General features: G+C 42.7%; 2 protein-coding genes across 2 annotated transcripts; both read left to right on the top strand.

The window, feature by feature from the left end:
• Nucleotides 1–2,202: 2,202 nt before the first annotated feature.
• On the top strand, nt 2,203–8,569 carry LOC119294631 (ankyrin repeat domain-containing protein 27-like). The gene is made up of 13 exons (XM_037572849.1): nt 2,203–2,298; nt 2,412–2,507; nt 3,711–3,890; nt 4,693–4,824; nt 5,269–5,408; nt 5,490–5,600; nt 5,736–5,861; nt 6,221–6,370; nt 7,028–7,129; nt 7,237–7,338; nt 7,546–7,716; nt 7,816–7,895; nt 8,185–8,569. The coding sequence occupies exons 1-13, from the start codon at nt 2,259–2,261 to the stop codon at nt 8,243–8,245; spliced, it is 1,491 nt and encodes a 496-aa protein (XP_037428746.1). The 5' UTR covers nt 2,203–2,258; the 3' UTR covers nt 8,246–8,569.
• A 1,615-nt stretch (nt 8,570–10,184) lies between these two features.
• On the top strand, nt 10,185–18,765 carry LOC119293215 (ankyrin-3-like). Its single transcript, XM_037571760.1, has 12 exons — nt 10,185–10,325; nt 10,424–10,492; nt 11,154–11,318; nt 11,991–12,122; nt 13,016–13,155; nt 13,565–13,675; nt 13,835–13,960; nt 14,354–14,506; nt 15,781–15,888; nt 17,354–17,524; nt 17,615–17,694; nt 18,339–18,765. Exons 1-12 carry the CDS (start codon nt 10,247–10,249, stop codon nt 18,400–18,402), a joined length of 1,398 nt encoding a protein of 465 aa, XP_037427657.1. The 5' UTR covers nt 10,185–10,246; the 3' UTR covers nt 18,403–18,765.
• The last annotated feature ends 635 nt before the right edge of the window (nt 18,766–19,400 follow it).

The raw sequence follows: 19,400 nt of genomic DNA on the forward strand, positions 1-19,400 counted from the left end.
CTGGGAGCTTTGCAAGGAGCAATGGCTTGCTGATGGTAACGTGGGGTCGCAATGGCTGCCAATGGATGTCGAAGGGCAACAATGGGGTGGGAACGGCCGGAATTGGGTGATGACTTCCTGGGATTCAATGGTGGTTGTGGGGGGCGTGTTGGATGTCTTGAGCGGCGGGGGTAGGGGCGGTGGACGAAGTTGTGGCGGCGAGAACCAACCTTGGCATGGGGTGGTGATGGCCGGCGACAAGGAAGTTTCACCATGGTAGTTGGGTTTTCGCCACGACATTTTTGGCTTTGGGGCAGCCGCTAGAGGTGCTGCAAGTTTGCAACACTTGTAGCAAAATTTTAGGGAAGTTGCAGTTCTTTTTGCTACTATATAGAGACAGGGCATCTTTTTTGACAATAGAGATAAGTTGTTTTGTGCCTCAAATGTCGGTTTGTTGGGCATGGCGCCTGTTTTGGGGTACCTGTTTGAGATGCTCTAATCGAAAGCAAATTTCAACATTTAACTTGGAAATTTCGGGCGTGTTTGGTTGCGTGCAGCCATTTGGCCCCCTTACACTTGTGTCCTAGTTGAGGTAATACAAACTAAACCATGTTTTGCACTTCGGTTGGTTGATCTTGGGCGGGGCACGCTTAAACCGGAGGACGATGGGTAGTAGCCCCGCTCTCTCGAAGTACTCCTAGAACCGTTCGTCATATGGCATCTCGCACACTGTTTGGTGCCCTCTCCCGCGCAAAGGTTCTAACAATTGTCAAAATTATAGAAGTTGTGGTCAATACCTTACTAATTGACTGAAAAAAAAGAAACATATTTGGTTCTTACATGCCCAGTCTCGATATACCGCGCCCGATGAGTGGCGTTGTAACTGGCTTCAAGCCCATGTACCAAGGACCATTGGCCAGCTGATTGGTCATCCTACATGATACAATAATCCACACTTAGTCATAAAATTTATAGCAAATATTTGACATCTATACTTGCAATCAAAATGAATAAGGCATACTTGAAATGCATAAGAGAACATCCATATGTACTTCCATACATATGCATTTCATCTTCACACATATGTCAAAGACTCTCAAAATGCATGTATTTGGACATAACACCACACGCATGACAATGCAACATCACACACTCATCCGTGCATATGCATTTCAATTTATCAAGTATTATCATACACCAAAATGGTATTGCAATTTGTCAAAGAAGTCAGGTGACGATGGCATATGCACATATCTATTCATCCATATATACAACCACATATGCACATAAGAGAAACATCCATACTTCCATGCATATGCACATTTTCCATACTTTAACACTGATAAACTTTTTTTATCTCTAACATTCATCCATACACATTTAATGGCCATCCGCAGCCACTTACCCCTCCAGGGGTCTACCCCCGCCGGCCCTGGCGGTCGGGTCAACTACTCAACTGCCTACCTCCAGTGTCGGTGGCGATAAACCCCTTTTCCACGTGGGCACGGCGGGGTGATGTGGCAAGGCTCTACCACCGCTGACCATGGCGGTTGCCCATCGAGTCTACCATCAGGCGGTTTGGCGTAGAAAAACGGGTCATGTACGTACGAGGATACTTTTAAACCGGGGTCCGATCTTGTTTTTTTTTTCTCCCGATATGGGCAGGGTCAAATCCCGTTAACCTTCCATTAAAGGGCCGCGCTCACCCCTTGCTAAAGCGCATACGTTTTCTCGCTCCTTGGTACCTGTCTGATCAATCACACTGTTCGTTAGTTCACTTGATTTTTCACGGTGATTTCGGCCGGGGAAGGAGGTACGGTGCATAACATTGTTTTCCTTTTCGAATTAACATAACATTGTTACCAATACCATCGTCGTTCACGCGCGTCGTTGCATTGCATGCACGCCATGCCACGCCACGCCGGCGAGAAAGGGAGTGACATTACTCTGCTCTCCCGAACCTGGAAGGAAGCCCAAACGAAAAGGGAAAAGTTTCCGCGACTAGCGCCGCGCCGCACGCTCGCGCCAGGGTAGGTGGGTGGTCACGGGATAAAGCAGGCCGGCTGCCCCCGAAGCATCCGCCTCGAAAATCCAGGCAACCCAAACCCCCACCCACCGTGCTCGACATGGGGAAAGCGAGGCGACTCAAGCAGGGCCGCGGCGCCGGCGGCGGCGCCCGCGGTGGAGGCGGAGGCGGCGGCGGCGGCCGGGGCCTCCAGCGGGGGCGGGAGCGCTTCGACGGGTTCGCGCCGGGGAGCTTCCAGAACGTGTCGTCGGGCATGGCCTACTTCCCCTCCCAGGACCGGGTGGGCCACATGAGTACGGACGTCGTCTCCTTCTTCTTCTTCTTCGTCCCTTGTCCTTGTACTAGATCCGTTGGAGCCGACGTCTCTGACGGCGGCGCCGTTTGCTCCTCTGTGCTGTGCGCCCAGGTCCGGAGCAGAGGGAAGGGCTGGACCGCATGCTCACCTCGGAAACCGTGAGCCGCTACATCGCGCAGTCGGGCGTCGACCCCAATAAAATCTTCTGTGAGAAATCAATCCCCCGCTCTCCCACCCCCTGCCCAAATTGGGTTTGGGTCTCTCTCTCTCTCTCTCTCTCTCTCTCTCTCTAGCAAGGGTTTGGGTTTGGGTCTTGGTCTCAAAGCTAGCTAAGAGGGCCATCGTCTGCATTACTAACAGTAACAGCAGGAGTTGCTGCGTTCAGTCATTCACCAACCACACGGGATTTCGCTCACAGCATTATTCGAATCTAAAAGCTGGAGAAGTATATATGCCTGACATGCAAAATCAATTGCTGGGTCGTCCTAGCATCCAAATCTCAAGAATTCGTCGTTGCCGTATCACCCAAATCGTCAAAAATAAATTGCGTCTATGGACAGCCTGTCACTGCCATGTTTATGGAAGCAACAACACATATATATATGGACAGCCATTATACATGTCGATAGTCCTTCAACTAATACTTAGAGATAGAGAGGAGCATGCCCTTTGAATTGTGTTTTGAAGAGTTGGTTGACAATGGTGGAGCTAGGAGCCTAGCATTCCAATAATGGGCCCACCAAGCTAAAATAATGGTTCAATGGGGGAAAAAATATCAAGATCCACATGAGCAAGTTTCATTTCACAACAAACGCGATGCTGTAGAAAGTACGTATATCACACTAATTTGGTGGAAATCATATCACACTCCACAATTCTCTGTGGCCCACGAAGTTCTCAAATTGGCATATTTTACTCGTCGTGTTTTAGGTGGTTTTCTCTGCATTTCATACAAATAGACATTCAACTCAGCGCAATCTCCATTTTTGTACGAATAGCACTGAAATCAGCAAGCCGTTGAATAATGGAGAGTTTAGTAGAATGGACACCAAGGTGTCGAAGGAAGCTAGCACTATCTGCCGCGTCCCTGATTTATCTGCTCAATCACCAAAGTCTGGTCTCGCCACTGGTCGTAGCGGTGTCAATGGATTCGCCCCATGTTGAAGCTGCTGTATAGCACCATTCTGCTTGTTGTTTGTTATTTTGCAATCTCGGGCTATCTAGGAGTGGATAGGTGGAGTTCATTGGGACCTTGGGGGAGAGAATTAATGTAGGAAGGGTAGTTCAGGAGCAGGCCGGGAGCCTGGTACAAGCTCACGTCTTTGTCCAATTATTATTCTTGTATATTTGTACATTATAGATATTACATGGTAACCCCTTTATTTTGCCAAAATAATGGTTGTCCTACAGTTGCTCCACCCACTATATTTGGTGGCGCGGATGGGGACCGCAGTGAGCCGAATGACTCTGTGAAGATGGACGACATGGGGCCACTGCATGAGGCAGCATGCACGGGGAAAATTGAGACATGCCAATACTTGGTGGAGCAGCTTGGGTTTGACATCAATACTGAAGCTAATGATGATTCAGGTATCTGCAGTGTGTATTCTTGCTAGATTAAATGGTTCGTTAATTTGTTTTTGTTGGTGAGGTAATGCAAACTGTTATATATTATGATGTAAATGTGTCCCTTACACAATTCCTAAACTCCCTTTCTGAAAGAAAAAAAAAACAATTCCTAAACTCGACCCTCTGGTTTCTCGTACCATATCGTTTGTTTACTATTCCGTAGTGTTGGCATGCTGCCGTTATAAATGACATGCAAACATGGAAATTCAATTTGGCTCCCGGGAGCACATGCTCCCTGGGCCAATTTTTTTCCTCAAATGTCAAAAAAAATTGAACAATTTTTTTTGTGATCTTTGTCACATACAAATGCTACCTGTACATTTTGAGGCAAAAAGGTTAACCATTTTGGCCTGTGCAAAAAAAAGAACAAAAAAACAAATCGAAGACCAAATGTCACCCCAAATTTGTTTTTCTCAGCGATGAAATACCGCTGGTCCATTCCACATGAAAATTGTCAAGCATGCTTGCGACACCAACACAATCATCTACAATTTTTTTCAGATTTTTTTGAAAACATTTACTATTTTTTCGTGGTACTGTTCACCCAGGAGCATGTGCTTCCAGGAGCCAAAACGCCGCTCCCATGCAAACACTGATAATGTGTTGAACACTTGAACTCTGGCTTGTCGTACTTTCAGGTTGTAATTGTGTTCTGTACACTATGATGTGTTTGCTGAACTTTATGCTTCACATTATACTGTGGTAGTCTGGTAAGTCATCTATGTAAGATCTGATTACATTGCTTAATTTTTACCATTGGCAGGCATGACACCTTTGGCTTGTGCGGTGTTGCGTGATAAATCAGTTACTGTGGAGTATTTGCTTGACAAAGGTGCTAATCCCAATAAGCAAGACAACAAAAGATTTACTCCTCTGCACTACGCTACAAAAGAAGGTTCTCTTTCTGCACCTATTAACAACATAAATATATACTTACTATTTTTTGCTCACAAAAGGAAATTGTTAATATTAGTGCCTCTATATTTAATGTCCTGATGATCTGGTTGAATTACCATTGTCACTTTGTTTTTAGACTGCATATTTACATGTTTGTATTTAAAAGAGTGATAGTACATTATGCCTAACATGTGTAACATTCCTCATGGATTCAGTTCTCTACCTATTTGGCTCTTTGTACTCTCCAACATGACATTGAATTCAATCGTGTATTTGCGTGTTCTTACATAAAGTTTGGCATGTGGATTAGGGTATGTTGACATCTTGAACGGAACATACTTTACTTGAACGATATAGTCCTGACCTATTTTTCTGTCCATTTGTTCTTAAATAATCGACTGAACTAAAATATTATTCTTCATGCCACTGCTTTTTTACCTAGGGAATAACCGACTGGTACGACTCTTGCTGTCGAAAGGAGCTAGTGTTGATGTATTCTCTTCTGAAGGGACACCACTACATGTTGCTGCCTCTTATGGGAAGTCTGGCATCATACAGATTTTATTGCAGCACAATGCAGATGTAATAATAATTTAATTTAATATTTAGTAGTCTCGGAGCATCACTACCTGTCAATTGACCTCTTTCTCTAAAAACATGTAGCCGAACACGGTTTCGGCAGATTTAGGCACACCGATGACTGCAGTTCTTTGTGTTGCTTCTGGAAGAATTACTGAGTCTGATGCTTTAAAGTGCATGAAGCTCCTTGTCAAGGTCTGGTGGACACTTCACCCTCTTTTTTTTATCTTATAAATGGTTCAGGGACCCAGTAGGGATTTATTTACTGGATTCCTGTATTTTATGTGAACTGTAAATGTCCATACGCTCATTTATTATTTTATAACACAGGCTGGTGGCGATTTGAATTGTGTAAATCCTGACACTCCATTGGTAATAGCAACTAGCAAAGACTTATCTGAGTGTGTTGAGTATTTGCTGGAGGTTGGCGCAGATGCCAATATTCCAAGCAATCAAGTAAGTTGTTGATTCTTGCTATTACTGTTCTTAATTGATGTTTATGCTCAATGGTACCCCCTCCTAGGTTTACAAGGCCCGCACACATTTTGATATTGAATTTGACTAATCACATATTAATTATATTCCATAAAAGATATATATATATATCATTGAATTGGTATTCAGAAAATGTTTCCAATGATGTTGTGTTGCCAACTCTTGGAGCACGAGGAAATGCTATATCTTGGTTATTGCTGCTTTGCTTTATCCTTTTGTTTTTAACATGCTAACCAGATGGACCATAAGTTTTACGTTGACATATATTGTAATCATGGTATATAAGTATCTCTGCCTTGTTCTGTTTTTTTACATAACAGGGCCGTATGATACCAATAGAAATTGCTGCAAACTCTGGAAGAAGAAAGCTTGTTGAGACTCTGTTTCCTTTCACTTTACCCATTCAATCTGTGTCAAACTGGAGTGTTGAAGGAATCATTGCCCATGCAAAGTTAAGGCAATCAAACAAGGTATGAACTAAACTCTAAGCTCAGTTACTTAGACACCCCAATATGTGGCACCTTATATTTTCCTGTTCCTTAGATTTAAGCGTGAAGCAAGTTATTTGTTATCTGTTCTGTTTAGTCTTGACCATGTATGTTTTCCGCTAAATTTTCCTAGCAGCTAAATAAAAATATATGTAGAAATATAAGTTCGGAAATATCATTTAATTACATTGTTACCGTAATTTAGAAAAAACTTCAGGACGTGAACACACAATTGGGTGAAACTGTGGCCAATACTCAATAGGGAACCCAATATTAAAACAGAATGCTAATATCTGCTTAACATAAATGGGTTGCTCATGGAGATGACATCCTGATATTTACTCATGCAAGCCTGCCAAGTAAATTTTGCTGCAGATATTCACACCCATTTTTGGCCGGTTTTGAGGTGATGTCGTTTCAAAATTTTGCGAAGCTGTGGCTTGTAGAGGAAGTGCCACAATTAGGGCATTCCAATTGTTTATGTCTAAACTGCCCATGAGTTCAAGTGGAAAAAGTTTGTTGCTCTGAATAAAGCGCTTGAATTTTGCTAGTTTGAGTTTTTTAATCACTGAAGCTTCTTCATGTCTGTTAACTTGAATTTTTTTTATGTGTCATGGCGTGCTCAATATTGTGATTAAGGGTAAGCAAAGTGATAAAGACAGCAACATTCAGCTGAAATTAAATGCAGAAGTAACAACCAAGAAAGAAGACTCTGGTGCACCAAAGAAGCACTGTGCCAAGGTAATATCATTGGACATCTTCCCTATATTAAAGCTGATTGGTTACATAGTGCTTATTTTTACACAAGATACCTGCTGCTGATATGCATGTTTTTTTCATTGTTATAGGACAAGGGAGGTGATAAAGATAAAAAGGCTGAACTGAAATTACTCAGTGCAAAAGCAGTCGAGCGGAAGGACTACGCTGCTGCATTAAAATTCTACAGTGAGGTAGTATATTGTTGCACGATCATATCATATACTACCAGAGCGCTCTGTTTCCATATCTATAGTGCATTGTTAGCTGTTCATCATGAATGAAAATGAATTATGATTTTGCTTACTTGATTCTGGGATGATGGAGTGTGATTCTTCCTTTTCTTTACCCAAGTTGCGCTTGCCTTTTGAGAATTAACCATATGGCTTGTTTCGATGCAGGCAATCAAAGTGGATCCTGAAGATGCAACGCTGTATTCCAACAGGAGCCTTTGCCATCTAAAGAGCGGCGGGGCGCATGATGCTTTGGCTGATGCCATTGCATGTGTAAATCTGCAGCCTGATTGGGCGAAGGGTTACTATCGGAAGGGAGCTGCCCTCATGTCGCTGAAGGTGAGAGAAAAATTGCAGTCTGACATTCTTTTGCTGCTTTACGCGTCACTCCGGCCCCATGTAGACAATCTCTGCCTCTTGTTTTTATCCTTCCTTCAGGAGTGTAAAGAAGCGTGTGACGCGTTCCTGGCTGGAGGGAAACTGAATCCTGCAAGCGTGGAGATTCACGACGCATTCTGGTAGGCCTTCCATCTGCCGTCTTTGTTTTCTTGAACATCTGTTCTCGGGAGCAAGGGTTTGGTTAAATAGCACCGCAAACGTACCCTTTTCATTCATGCTATTATTATGCATATAATTGTGGCCAGAGTTAAGCAAGCGAATCATATCTGTTTGATCCCATTGTTGTACTCCCTATATCGTTAACATATAGTTTTTGTCAACTTCTTTATTTTGTTGTTGCAACACTGGTAAGCAGAAATGCTGGCTACCTTGGAGGCCTTAACAGTTGGTTATACCTGACATTTTCAGGGAGGCGGTCGAGGCAATGAAGAAGCAACATTCGGATCGACAAAGCGCGGGCCCGGTCTGAGCAGAGCCTTCGTGGGCGAGTTCATGCATGCTTCGGTTCGGCGGTGCTCCTCTCGGGCTTCCCTTCTCCCTGCCTTTTGGTTCTAAACACAGGGAGGAGTGGTGTTGAGCCGTGAATGCTCGGTTCTTTTAAAATGTGCGTAACGTCCCGTAGCACGTACGTTTATAGATCAGTAAAGTAGTGATCTAAACACTCTTATATTTCTTTATGGAGGGAGTACTTGCGATGGACGAAGTGGTTTTCTCTTTACCGATACTCTAGGTTGCATGATGAAGGCATGACAAGTGCAAGTGTGTTCTGTTCCTGCAGAATAGTTATAGACCATACTGAAGCTCTCCTTGTCGGACAGAGATCAGGTGACATGCATGTTTGCATGTCACCGTGTGCCTTGCGGCCGAAATTCAAATTTAAACATTGCGAAAAAATCTGAAAAAGATCGCGATGGGGAAATTCGCTCCCCAACAACTCCCTGCACCACAAACATCTCATACCGTCTACACAAGTAAGACCATACGACAAGAAAAAACACACAACCATAACCAATACACAAGTATAAAAAAATGTGTTGTTTATTGAGGATTCCTTCTTTTTACGATTATAATTCATGAACATTTAAAAACAATTGCAAACTTTTTTTAAATCATTGAGCATTTTTCTAAATTCATGAATATTTTAGAGCCCATGTACATTTTAAATTTGTGAACATATTTTAACAAACTTTATTTCAAATCTATGAATATTTTTTGAAATCCAAGAATATTGTTAGATTCACTTTTAAAAAACATGGTTTTTTTAATCCACAACATTTTCGACAATGCATGATTTTTAAGATCTGTGAACATCTTTTGATTTAGTGAATTTCCAAAAAAAAAACAATTGTTTGGCAATTGTACTTCAATAAGATGCTACTCATGGAGCTAAAAAACCCGAGAACAATGCCGTCTTAGTTAATACACACATTTTTTTGACAATCAAGTAAGACACTTCATATTATCAAACCCAAACATATCGGTTAATTTGATAAATGCCACTCGAATTCTGACCATTCCAGGAAATGCCACTGCATTTTCCGAACTTTGATAAATGTGTCATTTCTTGGAATCGCTAGAATTTGAGTGGCATTTATCTGATTAATCCCAATAATATTGTTGACAACTCAATAATATGATGAATGTCATCCAAACAAATATCCATCGCTAATCTAATACTTACTTTTTTCTCATAATGTGTTTGCTAAGTTACTAACGCTACTGTTCCAATAATTACAAAACTACTGCTCCGTTTTTAGATGTGTTTGCGAGTTTTGTTAGGATCAGTGTCTTGCTCGGGAAAGTAAGACAATGACGGCTCTTTGAAGATGGAATAAGGTTCTTCCGCCTATTCCCGTGCCGGTGGTGCATCTAGCATCGTCGGGGAGCGTGTGGACATGTGTCTCCCGCCAGATCTGTCTTTGGCGGATTTGCTCGGATCCGTTCGTTGTTTATCTACGTTCGTGTGTCTTTAGGTTGGATCCTTTCGATCTGCACTGCTCTTCACCGGCGGCGATTGCTGTTCTGGTCCCTGGTCATATGAGGCCTTAGCATGGCGCCTTCCCGACTGTCTGCTACAACAAGTTTTGTCCGGCTCCGGTAAGGAAGGAGGAACGACGGTGGCACACCTTCGGCTCGTTTCAGTGTTTGTAGTCGTCGCTAATTGATCTATGGATTTGGATGTAATTTTTATTATTTTTGATGTTCGTGCGTGCGTGCGTGCGTCGCTAATTTTTGATGTTCGTGCGTCGCTAATTTGTACTGCTATATTGAACGTGCGTGCGTGCTAAAGGGGAGGTGAAGTCAAATTTCCACTCGATTAGCCCCGGTGCCGCGTAGCCAATTTATTTCCCACTCCCCTCCCGGCCTCTCCCCATTCCCGCCCCTTTTCCTCCCACTTTCGCCTTCCTTCCCCTCGAAGCCACCGCCCAAGCCCATCGGCGCCGCCGCTCGCCGCCGCAGAAACCCTACAATGGAGTCGTCGCCGCCGCCGCCGCCGCGCCCCGTGGACAAGACCTACTTCTACAGCTGGCTGGAGCACCGCACCAACGGTATGCGCAGCACGCCTCCGCCACCGCCCCCCGAAACCCTAGTCCGCGTCGCGGCTTTCCCTGTCCGGCTGCCCCTAACGTCCGTCTGCTTCCTCCAGCCGACCCCGGCTCGCTGGAGAGCGAGCTGCTCGAGGCGATTCAGGACGGAGATGTGGAGGGCCTCAAGGGTGAGCACGCACGCCTCTTCACCTCTGCCTGCGCCGCCGCCACGGCGCCAATCTCGCCCAGCACGGGCGTGGTTTCGAAATTCGATGCGGCCGCTAGGCGGCGCGCCTGCTTGCTACGAGGGTCTCGTTGCTTGCAGCAGTTCCTGTTTCGGTTCGCGCGATTATGACTGTATTTTTCAGGGATGTTATTGGGCATATATGCATCGTGATTGTTTTTACTAGCAGCATCTTACACTGTGGACAGCATCGTGATATTTTTCAGTGGTACTAATTGCCCTGTGATGGATTCATGTTTAATCAGTCGTTTTCAGTCAGGTTTGGCCGTGTGATTCTGCTTAAGATACCGACTCTTCATGCTTACTGACAGTTCTGACCCAGATTTATGGCATCATTTCCAAACATCAGTTATTTTTCTTTTACAGTTGCGATTTACTACGATTCATCTGTACATTTTTGGGCCATTTAGATATGGTGAGTAGCATGGACAAACAGGATAGTCGTTTTCAGTAAGATTTGGCTGTGATTCTGCTTAAGAAACTGACCCTTCATGCTTAGTCGCAATTCTGAACCAGATTTATTCTATCATGTGGAAACCGCAGTTACATTTTTTCTTACAGTTGCATTTTACTATGATTCATCTGTACATTTTTGGGTCATGTAGATATGGTGAGTAGCATGGACAAACAGGATAGGGCAAAGCTTGCTGATATGCATATAGATGGCACGGGGTTACTACAATTAGCATCATTCCTTGCTGAAATGGAAGTATGCAAGTACTTCGTGGAGGAGCTCGGGTTTGACGTCAATGCTGGTGACCTCACTGGCGGTGCGTACTTCTCGTTTGCTATATCAACTCCCTTTCCTTTTTGTCTTCTTGGCCTGCTGTCACAATTGTTATCTGATCGATTCTGGAAAGGGAAATTGGTTGTGAAAAGTGATATTGTGCTGTCACAATTCGTCTCTGTTTTGCACTTCTGTTATTTGGTGATTACCAGTACCAGCTATTGGCCTGCAACAAATCAGGCTTCAGGCTTTTTTTGCTATATATGATATATAGGGCATTTCTGGGAGTTAAATTTAATACACCGGTCAACTGAAAATGTTAGATGTAGTTACCTTTGAGAAGTTTACATATAATATTTTTCATTTGTGGTACCCATGTATTGCTTGAGTACAAGTTGCATTTAATATGATTTTGATTAAGATACATGCTTACCTGGATATGCTTCCTTCTGTCACTTTTGAATGATCCAATATGTAGATTCCATCACATCATTGCATATACCTACACAATATAAAGTAATAGGTAACTATATGAATATGATTTGTATGTCATACTTCTACTCCTCTAGGAATTCATCTGGTAGTTGCAGATGTATGTGAGCAATAAGCGTGGTATACGGTATACCATGCACTATTCTACAGTTAGTGTTTTCACCTTCTAGACGAGAGATTGGGAGTGGTATTGATGATCTGACAAGGTCTTGTTTGTTGCCAGGTGTAACACCTCTGAGTTCTGCAGCATTGTTTGGAGAAGTTGCCGTTGCAAGATATCTTCTTGACAATGGAGCTGATCCGAATAAGCTAGATGATAGAGGCTCTGTTGCTCTGCATAATGCTGCAAAAAGCGGTCTCTTTCTCTCTCTCTGTTGGCATATGTTAATTGAACTGTTAGTGGTTTTCATAAATGTTGTTGTGTTTTTTTTTTCGAAAATAAATGTTGTTGTGTTGCTAGCAAGAACAACTGAATTCAAAATTGTAACCATAAAACCCACCAACTACGATTTTTTGTATCAAAAATTTGTTCTGAGAAAATTGTATTGGAAGGAACTCCCTAAACTATCACCAACTTTCTCCTTGGCTTGATTTTCTGTGCTGGGCTTCCCTGAACTTGTCCCCCTTACTCACATGGCTCCTTTTCAATGCTGGACTAACAGAAATGCGTGAAGTGGCTCTTGCTTGTTTTGCCTTGTCAGCCTCACCTAACAGTATTTTTTTTTTCCAACGGTGAAGAGGAGCTAATGAGAAACATAGATAAGTTTAGAGCGGCCTGACACATAAAGCGTTAGTCGAGGAAATCAAGTGAGAAGGTGATAGTTTAGGAGGTTCCGATGCAATTTCCTCATTTATTAGTGTTCATCAGTAACTATTTATTTTCATGGTTATTATTTCTTCCGCTTAAGTTGCCCTATATTTGGTATGCTGTATCTGTTTTGTCTGGCCTCAGGATGCAATCTATAAACCTTCTGTGTATCCGAATATTACCTGTCAAAAAGCATTTCTTGATCAATCTTGTTCGTGGAGCTATATATTGGTTGGATTAATTTGATAATTCGTCTAGCCTACCTCACTGCTTGACCAGCCTTTGGAATCCTGTGGTTCTTTCTTGTCATGCTTTCAGTCTGATCAACATATACATACCATTATAAGTTCATCTTGAATGCGCATCTTTGAGAAGCTTGCAACATTGGTTTATTACTGGGTCTTTATGACATTATCATGCGATTCATATATCTTATCCAGGGAACGGGGAAGTAGTGGATCTGTTGTTATCTAGAGGGGCCAGAGTTGATATAGCCGTTACTCATGGAACACCACTTCATATTGCTGCTTCCTATGGGAACACTGGTGCTGTGAAGATTTTATTGGATCACCATGCAGATGTAATGTGCAACTTCCATACTTTTTCAGTTGAAAAATTTTCTACCTAGTTGTTGCCGAGCTCTTCAATTTTTTAACCATATTTTATGCCGATAAACCTAATAATTCGTTTATATATTTGATATTTCTAGTCACCTCCAGTTCAAAACCATGTTAGGGATACTAAATTTTAAAGGCTAACTAAGTTTTAGTCGTTTATACAAGCAATGCCACCAAACTTAGGGTTTTTTGGTTTTGGCAATCTGAGTACAGAGTGCACGAATATGAGTTACATATTATGTTGCTGTTTATAGTCGAAACGTGTGACCTGTGTATTATTACGTTCTTGTTGTATCTGTAGTTGTATTGCTGTGACCTGTTGAACTATGTCATTTTTGTGTGGGAAGTGATTTTGTTCTCTTAAATTTGTAGCCAAACAGGGTTTCAGAAGTTTCAGGTACCCCTCTAGTTACGGCGCTTCATTGTACTAAACATGGAGTGAGTGAATCTGATTCATTGGAATGTGTGAAGCTACTTGTCAAGGTCTGGTATCCTGTTTGCTTTGTTTCCTCACGTCTTGATGATTAGGCAGGAACCGATTAGTTATTGTAGAGTAATATAGGTTGTTTTGTTAGTTGATCCCTCTAGTTATATGATCTGCTGTGTGCATGGCATTTTGCTTTGCATAATATGGGTCGACAGGCTGGCGCTGATGTGAATTCTGCTCATCCAAGTATTCCCTTGGTGGTGGCAACTACGGTTGGTTTGGCTGACTGTATTAAGTACTTGCTGGAGGCTGGCGCGGATCCTAACATTCCGGATGAACAGGTGAACTTTTGTTCTTCCTAATTTCCTGCTGTTCTTACTGTGGTGGGAAATCTAATGCATATAGTATATTTTTTATGCACAGTGTGTGGGTGCGTGCTTGTGGCATAGAGTTGCACGTGTATGATTCTATCTGTCTACACATTGCGCACACCCATGTTGGGTTCACATGGAATTGCTTGTTTCATGATTCTGTATTGTAACTATCTTTTTTATTTTCTTTGCATGTTATAATCAGCACTTAGCAGAACTTCACGAATTCTCTTAATGAATATATTCCGATGGAAAATCCCTTCCACCATATTCTTGTTAATCAAGCTATTAAGTTTGCTGATGTGGCATATTGAAATATGTTCTTTCCATTAAGTGTATCTTCTTTGTTTTGTTACTTTACAGCATCGCCGTATGCCAATACAAATTGCTGCAAGTTCTGGAAGAAGAAGCCATGTGGAGATTCTATTTCCTTTCACTTCTCCCATTAGAGCAGTGGCAAACTGGTCAGTTGAAGGAATTATTGCTCACGAGAAGTCAAGATGCTCAATTTCCAAGGTTTGACTTGACTTGAAAGTTCTCAAATCATTATATATTTCTATGATTGTTTATATGCATGGATGCCCTCCACCTTTGGTACAAACTTCTGTGCATAGGCTTCAAAGTTCAAATTGTCAAAAATCATTGATCAGGATATTTTCTCAGGTTTTATTTACTTCCGAAATACAATCAAGTCACCAGACAGCACTCATCAGTGGATTGTTTGAATCATCATATGTAAATTTGATTATTTGTATCATTACTCGGATGAATTAATTCTTGAAAGGTGCTAAAAGACTCATTCGTGTAATAATATAACAAACATAGTTTTGGACCTTTGTAAATCAATGTAGGGCATGCCTGTGCAACTTAATGATGCTTTTCTTAGTGGCCGTTCTAGGATTTTCAGGATGGTGTTCAAAGTTGCACAAATATTATTCATTGAAATGGTAAACGTCCGCCCTAGCATAAGTTAATGGTAAACCCGTCTCGCGAGAAATAATGGGGTGAACGTCACCATTGTTGCATGTCTCCCCCATGAACCTTGTGGATATTAATCAAAGATAGAGAAGATGAAAATAATATATATGGCTGAGCGATATGCTGGAACCGGGCGTTGGCATAGCAGCGCCCGAGAAGGGTGGAGAATGGAGGACAAAGGAGGGGGCCTATTATTTCTCGCGAGACGGGTTTGGAGAAGGGGATGAGCGCTGAAAAAAAAATCTGGAGGGCAGATGGTGATAGGAGGAAGGAAACTGAAAGAACGCATGGAGGGTGATCACTGAGGAGTAATAGGTCAGGCGAGAGCAAGACATGATTGGAACTATGTATGAAACTCTACTCTAAATTATTATATAAGAACCAAGGGAATACTCCATTGCAGCACTTGATTCAAATAACTCCCTTATCCTCAACTCTGGTTGCATCCTCCGTTCCTGATACAAACCGGTGATATCTTCACTTGTGCCCGTAGGCTGCCACTGGTTGGCCATGACAGCCTGTCCTGACATTCAAAACGTTCAAAGGGCAAAGAGTATTTTTCACCTGCATGTGTGCTATTAAGTTTTCCATGACAACTGGTGTTGCCCAGTCTCAAGAAACAACGTCTCCTGGCATTAAATAAGTGAAAAAATCTGTTGCAGTCCTCTGCAAGCATTGAAAATATTCCAATGGCTGAAATCATTACTATTTTCTGTGATCTGCTGGTGTACTATTTTTCCAGAATTGCTGCTCCTCATGATGTCATTTTGAAGTCTTAACCTTATTTTCCCCTAATTTATGTTCATGTTTAGGACGAGTCTTGTAACAAGATCGACGATAAAGTAGCCGTGCTGAAATCTCAAGGAAAAGAGGCAGTTAAGAGAAAGGACTACCTTCGCGCTTCAAATCTCTACACTAAGGTAGGTGCTTGCATACTAACATTGATTCCATTTCAATGCTATTTTAGGTGTCTTATGAAGTCACACTTATGTTTCATATTCAGTGTTGGTGCAACCTATTTGGTCATGCTTTTCTTTTTCGAACCTATTTCATAAGAAGCGAGCACCCTACAAAGGCTAGGCCTCGGATGCAGCTGGTTGAGCACGCTGACAGTTGGTGCCAGCCAACTGAGCATTGCTTTAGTAAAAGCTTGATCCATGGGCACTAGCACACATTTTTTTATTAAGCAAGCACCATTAGCAGGCTGGGCCTTGAGCTTGGGTGGGTGAGCACAAGGATGCTGGTAGCCAACAGAGCATTGCTCGGTTCTTTTAGTTGTGCTTCTGATGTTCTTCATTTATCATACGTTGGTGGCACAGTTTGTGTTTTGCTGACCTTTTAGTCAACCGAGAATTGCTGGCTGCGCAACTAATATGGCTCGGAACTAAAATAGCTAGCCAGATTATATAAACATAGTAAATTATGCAAAACCACATGTGATACATAACCGTAGATGCTATGGTACTTATAGTTTCACCAAACCACATGTGGTTAAATTTGTAGGGATGATGGCATCAGGTGCCACCTGCTACCTGCTGGGCCATCCGATGCCTCGTGCCTCCATCCCAGCATAAGAGCGTATTAGTCACTGATATGGACTATTCCATTCACTGTCGCTGCATGTTACGCACTGCCTGCTAACAAGAGCTCTCCACCAGTCCACGCCTAATTATCTACTGATGGTATTAATACACGAACGAACCAATGCACTAGGACATATCTTGTTTCCTCGATTTTGGGCCATGTTCGTGCCAAGCAATCAAACTTGGGCAGTGTGACTGGCTCTTTGGCTGGGCTGGTGGAGTACCGAGTGGTGACGCTACGAGAGCGCAAGTTTTCACTTTTGGGCAGGCACAGGAGTTGTTATGCTGGAGAGAATGTCTTGATCTGAATGCTGTAGCTATCTGAATTGCACTAATAACGTACTATATTGGCACATCAGATTGCCTCCATGCTAGGGAGAGGCAAACAACATGGTGGTGCCGCTGGGGTTATATGCCACGTGCCAAAATACTCGAGGTTTTCCGCAAGTACGACCACAGAACGAGGGTTTTCCAATATTTCCTCTATTCATTTCCACTATGTAAACTACATGTTGGATCAACTCTAGGATGTCTTCCAGGTTTGTGTTAAGAGTAATTTCATGAGTAATCTGCAAAGAACAGAGATAAATTAGAAGGAAAACTAGCTCTGCTGGTGAAATTTGCAAAGTAGCGCTGTATGCCTTTTGTCCCAAAAAAATTGTGATGTAATATTCACTGCTGCATACTAGAGTACAGAAACTACTAAAGTTTAAAATGACCGCCAAGTAAAATCCTCTCTAGTTGATAGTTTTATTCTGGGACATGGCTCATATTATGTATTTTCGCCTTCAATTTAATGCAGGCACTTGAACTTAGGTATTTAGATGAAACATTGTATTCAAATAGGAGCCTTTGCTACCTAAAAACAGGCAAGCCACAAAAGGCTTTGCTGGATGCTGATATTTGCATTGCAAGAAAACCCGAGTGGGTGAAAGGTTACTACCGGAAAGGAGCTGCTCATATGTCGCTCAAGGTCAGAAACCTTCGACAGTTCGGTAGTTATCTGTTGCCCTTTTTTACATTCGGTGTCGATTCATCTGTCCAACGTTCTGTTTGTCGGCAGGAGTACGAGGAAGCATCCAAAGCTTTCCAAGATGGACTGGAATTGGATCCTGGGAACGATGAGATAAAGAAAGCTTTGCGGTAATGTGTCCATCTTTTATTCATCTAACACAAGGTTTGTGTTAGGACAAATCATTGGACGCAGCCAATCTCAGTAATGCATGCTTTGGCTGTTGCTTTCATACAATGACCAAGTCTTCATAAGTTTAGCAACTGCGGGAACACGAAACTGACAGTACCGCATAATTGCGGCAACCTTGTGGGGTGGTGGAACCATGTGGGCACTCCGAGGTGACGGGAAATTCAGCAGGCTAGTCTTACGCATCTGTGGGAACCTCATCAATCGCTTTCAGGATTCCAGGAAAAATTCGTAGCAACAGAGCTCATCACCACTAATTATGTCTGGCGATGATGCTCCCTGTTCTGCCCAAAAGCTAGCACATCATTGGTTGGTACCACATGACCACTAACACGTACAGCACACCACACGCACACATGCACCGCTGACTGATCTGTACAGCATATGTCTCCATGACAACATATATATCTTGCAGAAGCTTTGGAGTATATCTGTATATGTCGCCATTTCTCATTCGCCTTTTTCCCCCCGAAAGAGGGATAACACCCTCGGCTTCTCATCACCGAGTGATGCATACAGCCCTCCATTATTCAATTTGAAGTTTCAATTTCTCATTCGTGTTTGACTGATACCCTTCTGTCCGCAGGGAGGCTTGGGAGGCGATGTCAAAGGATGAAGCCGCTGGAGGAAGCATCGAGTCCATAGATTAGGTCGGCGTTGCTCTGTCTGCAGATGCCTTGTTGCGTTCCTTTTGATTCTGTATCGGTGGTTTGATCTTAGTTTTGTAGTGTGTAGAGTTTTTTGTAACACAATATAGACGTAGACGCTCGTACATACACATGGAACCTGAATAGAGTTATTTTGTCCAGAACCACGACCCTTGGTTGCATGTCTAGCGTATGGTGAGTCGAAGGGTCAAATGCAACTAGAGTTACACTACCTCAAGACTCTCCGTGACGCTTGTTCGCGTCTTATTTATGGGGTGTGCTCTCGAGGATAGGGTCCATTGATCCTGGACTGTTGCGATCTGAGATGTGATCCTATGGGTCGGTTTTCCTCCCTGAAGAGACTAGTGCAGGGTTCTCTTTGAAATGTCAGAGTTTGATTTTCAAATGTGGATTGCAATGCCGTTTAAAAGACTCTTTTGAAAATCCCACAGTTGCTTACTTTTTTGTGTGATGAAAAGGCCAAAGGACATATGTTAACTAGCATAAACTATTAGAAAAAGACCTTTATAGAAATTGTAAAATACATGCAAATTTTCAGAGGTGCCGGAGTCTTCTTTGTTTGAGTGGAGCAAACTTGTTTAAACCCACAGAATCTTGTAGTAGCAGCTGCCAGGAAGTCGTCAATGTAATCTTGTCCTATAAACTTTTCAAATATAGAGAAGTTTGATCTTTTTTAAAAATAACCTCTACACTTTATAGTAGTACTTTTGAACCGAGAGAGTTTTTGCTTTTTTACCTGCAAAGTTCGAATGAGTATTTGCTTCCCTGACTGTAGAGCGAATTATTGACAAATTTGAGACAAACGGGAACTTGTTACGCAAGCGAAATTAACGACAGCAAGGACAGGAATCAAGCAGAGTTTTGCGCATGCAAATCATGCCAAGATCACGGGTGTCGGCACTCGGCAGTCTTCCCTAAAAGCTCTGCCCGGCCGGCAAGGCAGCAGGTCGGCGGCTTCACAAGAAGAACGGTCGGGCGTT

Source organism: Triticum dicoccoides, chromosome 4B, assembly GCF_002162155.2.
Source record: "Triticum dicoccoides isolate Atlit2015 ecotype Zavitan chromosome 4B, WEW_v2.0, whole genome shotgun sequence".
Classification (NCBI taxonomy): Eukaryota; Viridiplantae; Streptophyta; class Magnoliopsida; order Poales; family Poaceae; genus Triticum; species Triticum dicoccoides.

Coding starts and splice junctions, on each gene's coding strand:
- LOC119294631 (XM_037572849.1), top strand. CDS start 2,259: ATGGCCTACTTCCCCTCCCAGGACCGGGTGGGCCACATGA. Junction 2,299..2,411: donor GGACCGGGTGGGCCACATGA/GTACGGACGTCG, acceptor CTGTGCGCCCAG/GTCCGGAGCAGAGGGAAGGG. Junction 3,891..4,692: donor TGAAGCTAATGATGATTCAG/GTATCTGCAGTG, acceptor TACCATTGGCAG/GCATGACACCTTTGGCTTGT.
- LOC119293215 (XM_037571760.1), top strand. CDS start 10,247: ATGGAGTCGTCGCCGCCGCCGCCGCCGCGCCCCGTGGACAAGACCTAC. Junction 13,156..13,564: donor TATTGGATCACCATGCAGAT/GTAATGTGCAAC, acceptor TTAAATTTGTAG/CCAAACAGGGTTTCAGAAGT. Junction 13,961..14,353: donor CTAACATTCCGGATGAACAG/GTGAACTTTTGT, acceptor GTTACTTTACAG/CATCGCCGTATGCCAATACA.